This window comes from Penaeus vannamei, chromosome 18 (assembly GCF_042767895.1).
Source record: "Penaeus vannamei isolate JL-2024 chromosome 18, ASM4276789v1, whole genome shotgun sequence".
Lineage (NCBI taxonomy): Eukaryota > Metazoa > Arthropoda > Malacostraca > Decapoda > Penaeidae > Penaeus > Penaeus vannamei.
Genome location: NC_091566.1, coordinates 38,983,011 through 38,992,001, shown reverse-complemented (window position 1 = coordinate 38,992,001; position 8,991 = coordinate 38,983,011). Strand labels below are relative to the sequence as shown.

The 8,991-nt window shown below is 41.4% G+C and overlaps 1 protein-coding gene across 1 annotated transcript in view; it reads left to right on the top strand.

The window, feature by feature from the left end:
* Positions 1 to 8,377, top strand: part of LOC138864875 (uncharacterized) — a 22,911-nt gene extending 14,534 nt beyond the window's left edge. Inside the window, exons 2-4 of the mRNA XM_070133505.1 lie at positions 935 to 1,198; positions 6,071 to 6,223; positions 7,670 to 8,377. Of these exons, the coding sequence (XP_069989606.1) occupies positions 935 to 1,198; positions 6,071 to 6,223; positions 7,670 to 7,797 (545 nt within the window). The 3' untranslated portion in view covers positions 7,798 to 8,377. The remainder of the gene's footprint in view (positions 1 to 934; positions 1,199 to 6,070; positions 6,224 to 7,669) is intronic.
* The last annotated feature ends 614 nt before the right edge of the window (positions 8,378 to 8,991 follow it).

The following is an 8,991-nucleotide window of genomic DNA, read 5'->3' as shown; positions in this document are numbered from 1 at the left end:
TCTCTCTCTCTCTCTCTCTCTCTCTCTCTCTCTCTCTTTCTCTCTCTCTCTCTCTCTCTCTCTCTCTCTCTCTCTCTCTCTTTCTCTCTCTCTTTCTCTCTTTCCAATTGGTCTGTAAAGATAATTTAATTTAATTGCTCTAACTAAAGGGAGTGAGATTGAGAGCGTGTCTTTATAGGATCATAGAACGGCAAGAGAATTGAATACGACTTTGAAGATTGGATTGTAGGCTCGGATTGCGTGTACAGCGATGCGATTTTGTTTTAAGATCGCGTGAATCTCTTTGATGGTCAAAGAGTTTTATAATTCGTGTTTTGTTTGCGTTTTAGATGATATTTTTTGGGTAGATCTTTTGATTTTGTTTGTTTGGAAGGGTAAATGTGGATATTTAGTCTTACTTCATGTTGGGTAAGTCTATTTTTATTCAGTCTTAGAGGATTTTAAACCCGAATAAATGACAAAAAAATCTGGGACTTCCCCTAAAACCTAAAATAACTACCTAAAATAAATCGGGATTCAGAAATTCAACTTTTTTCAATGTGAGGTTTTGGAATATGTGAAATGCAACATTCACAGAAGAAATGGGAGTTTTAAGTGAGTTGGAATATTAAGTAGTCATCATTGCTATATTACTATTGCTATTAATAATAATAATCATGATGATGATGATGATAATGATGGTGATAATGATGATGATATTGATGGTGATAATGATGATGATAATGATGGTGATAATGATGATGATAATGATGGTGATAATGATGATGATAATGATAATAATGGTTGTAGTACATTAGTGCTTATACAACTGTTACTACTACGATCACAACCTTACTTCTGCCATAGACTAGAATACCCACAAGGGCACAAACCCAACAGCATCTCGCCATGCCCCCCCCCCTTCCCCAGCCCCATAACCCCCTTCTCCCCACAGACAGCGGCGCAGTGAGCCGGCGCGCGCGCTCGCTGCCTGACATGGCGGCGCCCGTGCTGGGTCGCCTCGCCAGGAAGGACGGGCCTCTGCTCGGCCAGTGGGACCTGACGCTGCTGGGGGAGGAGCAGCCCTTCGCCGACGCCGAGGAGGGGGCCGACCTGGCCTCGGTGTTCCGCAAGGGCTTCGCCGAGCTGCCGGCCGACCTGCGCCCCGCCCCCGCCCCCCCCAAGCGCAACGAGGGCAAAATACCGACCATGGGCCTCGGTAAGAGGGCGCCCACTTACGTCCCGTATGTTAGTGTAGGTTAGTGACCTCGGTGACGCGGCGGCGCTCTGGCACTTCCACTACCGACGGGGGCGCCGGCCTGCCCTCTTCCCTCCCTCGGCCGAAGGACCTGTCGGTTGCCCTGTCCTTCCGTTTGTGTCGTCGCCCTTCTCTCTCTCTCTTCTCTTTCCTTCTCCGTTCCTGCACATTCCCTTCGGTCCTCGCTCACTCCGAGGGAAGAGTAAATAGGGAAGAAGGATAATGCAATTGGAAAGGTGTTTGGCTTTGAATAAAACACGAGAAAGATATTGAAAGCAACACCACCATTAACAACAAGAGCAGCGATAATAACAACAATAATACCAACAATTATGATAACAATAATAATAACAATAATGATAACAATAATAGTTATAATAATAATCAAAATGATAACAATAATAATAATAATAACAACAATGAAATCATAACAACAATAATGATAACAATAATATCAATAATGATAAAAATGCCAGTAACAAAAACAACAACAATAATATTAGCAATAAGCCCGTAGTCGCTGACCATGAAAATGTAAACAAAAATAAGTCCGTGTCCCCAGGTTGCAAATGCGAGAGCAAGCCGCTAGTCACTGCGCTTTTGTTTCTTTTGTATATTTGTTTTTGCGCTTCTCTTTATGTCTGTCTGTCTGTCTACTTGTTTCTGAGGAAGTTGTATTAAAAGTGTTATTAATCTGAATGAGATTATTTGTGGTCTGATTATCTTGGTATTTCAGTAGAATTCGCCAATGCTTTCTCTCTCTCTGTCGCTCTTTCTTTCTTTCTATTTTTCTCTCTCTCTTTTTTTTCACTCTTTCTCTCTCTTTCTCTCTCTTTCTTTCTCTCTCTCGCTCTTTTTTTCTTTCTTTCTATTTTCTCTTTCTCTCTCTCTTTCACTCTTTCTCTCTCTTTCTCTCTCTTTCTCTCTCTCTCTCTCTCTCTCTCTCTCTCTCTCTCTCTCTCTCTCTCTCTCTCTCTCTCTCTCTCTCTCTCTTCTCTCTCCCTTTCTCTCTCTCTCTCTTTTCTCTCTCCCTTTCTCTCTCCCCCCTCTCTCACTATTTATCTATCTATCTATCTACCTCGTTCTCTCTCACTCTCCTTGTCTTATATCGATTCTTTCGTCTGTCTATCATTTTTTCTATCACCCATCTATTATCTTTCTGTTTATCCGTCTTTCTATATTTATCTCTCTTTCCCAATTCCCATTTTATCAGCTCTCCTTATATCCTAAACTCACATTTCATGATCGCTTTATTCCAATATTTTTTATGATAATATTTTTTGACACTATCAATGAGGTATTTCTTGCTATTAATGAGGTTTCTCTTATTATTGGCGCCTCCTTTCTCGTTATTCTTAACATTGTAAAAGTATTTGTTAAGAATGAAAAAATATTAAGCCAATATATCTTGTGTGGTCGATATACAGCACTTTGTATTAAACTCTTTATTATGCATGTTGTTTAAAACCTCACTAATTGATGTGTGGAGAAATAGCTAGTGTAGTTGATGGTGTGTGTGGGGGGGGTGAAGGGTGAGTGTATGTCTGTGTGTGTGGGTGTGGGTGTGGGTGTGTGTGTAGGTGGGTGTGTGTGTGTGTGTGTGTGGGTGTGTGTGGGTGTGTGTGTGGGTGGGTGTTTGAGAGTGTGCGAGTGTGTATGTGTGTTTTGAGAGTGTGCGAGTGTGTGCGTGTCTGTGTGTGTGTGTGTGTGTGTTTTGAGAGTGTGCGAGTGTGTGTGTGCTTGAGTGTGTGCGTGTCTGTGTGTGTGTGTGTGTTCACTCCCACGGATGTGTTTGTACCTTCACGATTGTGTCTATAAGAACCCTCTTTGACAAACCCACAACCGCAGACTTAAAGAACTTAACCCTAATATTTATACGAATATAATCACAACCCCCCCCCCACACACACCCTCCCCTCTCGCCACCTTAGCAAAAAAATTACCAAAAAAAGTGTCATCTAAAGGTCACATAACACCCCCCCTCCCCCTCCCCCTCCCCCCCTAAAAGCGAAGAAACAAGATCAGGGTGCAAGCGAGGGCACCATCACACCCCCTTACCCCTTCCCCCCCCCCCCCCCCAAGTAAGGTGAATCAAGGTCATTTACTCATCACGGTGAGTCTATGAGGCGATGAGGTGAATAGAGAAGATGGAGTGTAGCATGTGTGATTAATTTAATTTTCTTTCTCTCTCTCTCTTTCCTAGAACTGAATGTGTAGTGAAAGCAGAGGACTCGAAAATAGATTCATTTGTACTAAAAAAGAAAGAGAGAGAGAGAGAGATTTTGTTTTTGATGCCTTTTATTAGTAAAGGTTTTTTTTTTTTACTTTTACTTTTTACTTAATTTCATGAAAATAGATATGTTTTTTTTAATATTATTTTTGTTGTTGTTTTTGTTGTCGTTTTTTATTTTACGATACACTTAGATTATTATATAACCATATGTCTTCTGTTTTCTGTTACTTCGTTCTTCATGTTTTCTTATCGTTCCTTTTGCTATTCCCTCATCCTTCTCCTGTTGTCCCATCCTCCATTCCTCCCTCTTCTTTGTTTATCTATCCTTTCGTTTCCTCTTCTTCTTCCAACTCCCTCTCTGTTCCCTCCTCCTCCCATCTTCCTTTCCTCATTTTCTCGTTTTGCCTCTTCCTCCTCTCTCTTCCCACATATTCTCTTCCTTTGTTTCTTTATCCTCCATTCTTCTTTCTTCCTTCATTCTTCCCGTTCCTCTGTTCATCTATTTTCCTTTTCTCTTCGCCCCATCATTCCTCCTTCTCCTTCTATGTCGTCATATCATTCCTGTTTACTCTTCTTATTCATCTCTGTTCCTTCCGCTTTCTCTCTATTCTTCTTTGCTTCTTTATCCTCGACTTTTCTGTTCTCTCTTTCCTCTTCCCTATTCCCTCATCCTTCCTGTAAATAAAGGACAGTGAAACCTGATATTACTGAGTAATTTATACAACCTTTTTCCTCTCTCTCTCTCTCTCTCTTTCTCTGTCTGTCTGTCTGTCTGTCTGTCTGTCTGTCTGTCTGTCTCTCTCTCTCTCTCTCTCTCTCTGTCTCTGCCTCTCTCACTCTCTCTGTCTCTCTCTCTCTCTGTCTCTGTCTCTGTCTCTCTCTCTCTCTCTCTCTCTCTCTCTCTCTCTCTCTTTCTCTCTCCCTTCTCTTTCTCTTCTTCTCTTCTTTTCCTATCACCCCCCCCTCTCTCTCTCTTTCTCTCTCTACCTCCCTTCCTCCCTCCTTCTCTCTCCCTCCCTCCCTCTCTCTCCCTACCTCTCTCCCTCCCTCCCTCCTTCTCTCTCCCTCCCTCCCTCTCTCTCTCTCTCTTCCTCTCTCTCCCTCCTCTCTCTCCCTCCCTCCCTCACGAGGTTTACTTAACATTTTCATTTTTTTCTTTTCTTTATTACGTAAGTGTCTCTAACGCCACACGCACACCGGTTTGCCTTCACCATGCACTATATCTTTCGTTGTACAGTGTCAAGATTGGAATTAAGGAAGTATTTTCCTCTCTCTTTTTCTTCTTATTGTTCGTTGTTTTTTTTTTTTTTGTTTTTTTAACAGGGATTTTTTTTTATATTTCAATGTCGTTTGAAGATGCCTTTGATTGCAGTCTAATAGTGTTTTTGATAGATAGATTATTGTTGAATTTTATAAATCCGATATTTTTCTTTTTTTTCTTTTTTTTTTTTATCTTGGAGAAAATTCTGTACGGAAGATTATACATATTCTCTAGACTTCTAGATTTTTTTTTTTTTCTTGAAGAGTAAGACAAGATTATTATTATTTTTTTAATGTTGACAAGTGCACTGACTAGGAATCGACTTGAAAAAAAATAACCACGTTACTGTTTTATATATTGATGTATTCTGCTGTGTCTGTTCACCCGCTGCCTTTGCAATCTTCTCTGCACATGAACTGATGGATTTTGCATACCCTTTTTTGCACACTTATCTTATATATTTACTATGCACACTTGTTTCATCGTATGTTTGTTCTGCACACTTATTTTATCATATATTTACGTATAAAGATGTATACGAATATCCCTAAATGTCCTTGCCAGTTTCACAACCGAATCCACGAATCATTATTCAATCGACGAGTCAGAGTCTATCAGCTAATCAAAGCGTAGTCAACTTATCACATTCCAGCACCTAATCGCAACCCAATCACCTAATCACATCCTAATCACCTAATCACAACCCAATCACTGAATCATAACCCAATCATTTAATCACAACCCAATCACTGAATCATAGCCCAATCATTTAATCACAATCCAATCACTGAATCACAACCCTATCACCTAATCACAACCTAATCATTTAATCATAATCCAATCACTGAATCACAATCCAATCACCTAATCACTATCCAATCGCTGAATCACAACCAATCACTGAATCACAAGCCAATCACTGAATCACAATCCAATCACCTAATCACTATCCAATCGCTGAATCACAACCCAACGAACCACCAACTCACAATCCCCCAACCAAACCCCCCCAACTCCCCTTCAACAAACCGACAAACACGCCACTCCCACTCCCCCCCTCAACACCCCCCCAACCAGCTAACCAACGCGCACAACCTCACGCCCACAACCCTCCTCAAACCCACCCTTCCCTACCCCACCCACCCTTCCCTACCCACCCCCTACCCACCCCACCCACCCCCCGAAACCAACCAACGCTCACAACCTCACGCCCTACCCACCCCACCCACCCCCGAAACCAACCAACGCTCACAACCTCACGCCCTACCCACCCCACCCACCCCCGAAACCAACCAACACGCACAACGCTCACAACCTCACGCCCACAACCCTCCCGCAGGAGTCCTGTCCGACATGAGGAAATTCTTCAACGAACTGAGGACCAACCTGGACAGCGTGGAGGAGGTGGCCGCCCTCAGCAAGGAACAGGGGCTGCTCAAGAGTGGGCGGATCGACCCCGCGGACTTCCTGGCCCTCATCGCTAGACACGGAGGTGGGGTTGGGGGTTGGGTTGGGTTTGGGGTTGAGGGTTGGGGTTTGGGGTGGGTTAGGGTTGAGGGTGGGTTGGGGTTGGGGTTGGGTGGGGTTAGGGGGTTGGGTGGGGTGGGGGGTTGGGGTTGGGTGTGGTTGGGGTGTGGTTGAGGGTTGGGTTGAGGGATGAGGGTTTGGGGTTGGGTGAGGTTGGGGTTGGGTGTGATTTAGGTTTAAGATTGGTGTTTGAGATTAGGTGTTGTTGGGGTTGGGTTTGATGATTGGGTGGGATGGGTCTGGTTGGGGTTTCCATTGGTTTTTCGATTTTGTCTAGATTGGGGTACGATTGAATTTCGGTTGGGCATGATTAGGTTTCGATTAGGTTATGCTTGGGTTTACGTTGAGTTCTGATTGGGTTTAAATTGTTCTGATTGGGTTTACATTGAGTTCTGATTGGGTTTACATTAGGTTTAGATTGGGGAAGGGAGGGTGGGTGGGAGGGAAGGAGGTAAGATGGGTGGGTTAGAGGAGAAGAAGGGATGGTGGGTGGGTGGGAGTTATGTAGATAGGGAAGGAGGGAGGAAGGTAGATTGATAGATGGGCAGATTAATGGATAGATATATAGAAATATAGACAGACAGACAGACACTGAAAGAGAGAGAGATAAATGCAAACATACATACATACATACATACACACATGGACAGATAGAGAGATGAGGGGATGTAGAAGTAGATAGATAGCTGCGTATGTGGACTGGTAAATAGACAGAAAGATAGATTAATAAAAAATAAATAGGTAGATAGACAGACAGATAGATAGATAGGGATATATATATACATACAAGTGTGTGTGTATATATATATATATATATATATATATATATATATATATATATATATATATATATATATATATATATATATATATATATATATAACCATGTATGCGCTCATCAATAATCTTTTCCGTTTCAGTTAGTCTACCAGAAATGTCTTGATATTTCAATAGAATTTACCTATCCTCTCTCTCTCTCTCTCTCTCTCTCTCTCTCTCTCTCTCTCTCTCTCTCTCTCTCTCTCTCTCTCTCTCTCTCTCTCTCTCTCTCTCTCTCTCTCTCTCTCTAGCTTTCTGTATTATTTCCTCATTCCCTCTCCCTCTCTCTCTCTCATTTTCTCTTCAGCTTTTCTTTCTCCAATTCTATTTTGATATCTCTCATTCCCTTCTCCCCTTCTTCCACCTTCACCTTCCACCCTACCAAATGCGACAATATGCACATATTCCCCTCTATCTTTAAACCACAAGACTCCCCCGCAACCCCACCATAATCCCCTCTATCTTTAAACCACAAGCCTCCCCCCCCAACCCCACCATAATCCCCTCTATCTTTAAACCACAAGCCTCCCCCCCCCCAACCAACCCCACCCCAAACCACCCCCTCACCTCTCTTCTCCTCCCTCTCCCTCAGCGCGCCTCGGAAGTGCCAAGGCGGGCGGCCAGCAGAGGAACGGAGGCTCCCACAACCGCATCCAGCAACTTATGTTCGGTTCCACGGGCGGGGATAAGCCTTACGCCCACTCCGGCCTCGGGAAATAGACCTGCTTGACTGCTGCTGCTGCTGCTGATGCCGCTACTCCTCCTGCTACAGTAATTAGTGGTGGTATTAACACTACTGCTGCTATTATTGTTGATATATCTACTACTGTCATGACTACTACTACTACTATTATTACTACTGGTATTTCTACTAATACAACTACTACTGCTACTACTATTACTGCTGCTACTACTACTATTACTACTACTATTACTTCTATAGCTACTACTACAGACAGTGAAGCCGTTACTACAGCTGACACTGCTAATTCAGCTGCATCCACCTCGAACAGCACAAGATTCCCTGAACAAAAGAAAATCGAAGGTTGCCCATTCTCTCTCTCTCTCGTTTAAGAAAGAAGATGAAAAGATATTAATGATAAGAAAAAAAATGAAACGAAATAGAAGTTTCTTGTTGGAAATGAACACAAGGAAACGCACAACTGCAACAGGGGAACATCAGATGCTGTATAAATAACATCATGTTCTTTAATAATAATGTATTGATGACGAAACACCAGTTTGGTCTGGATGATGACGATGACGAATACAAGAATGAAACTAAATTTTATATACTGATGTTATTGTTTTCCTACAACCTATAATCTCTTAAGGAAAATTAATTCCTCTACTGGAGAAGTAATACCATGATATGCTGGCTATGCCGATGATGAGTAAATATGATGAATTATGAAGAAGCTGATGTTTCTTGGCTGTGGGAGAGATGCCTCGGTCGCGGGCTGGATGGAGAGACTGTACTATATTTTTTGGATGAAATATATTGAATTTGAAATCAGTTGGTTTTGTTCTTGCTATAGACTCATTTTAAGAAACACATACACATACATATACATACATACATACATACATATATATATATATATATATATATATATATATATATATATATATATATATATATGTATATGTATATATATATATATATATATATATATATATATATATATATATATATATATATATATATATATATATACAGTAAGTGTGTGTGTGTGTGTGTGTCATATATATACAAATGTGTGTGTATTTATATATATATACACACACACACGCACACATATATATATATATATATATATATATATATATATATATATATATATATATATATATAGATAGATAGATAGATAGATAGATAGATAGATAGATAGATAGATACAGATAGACAGATAT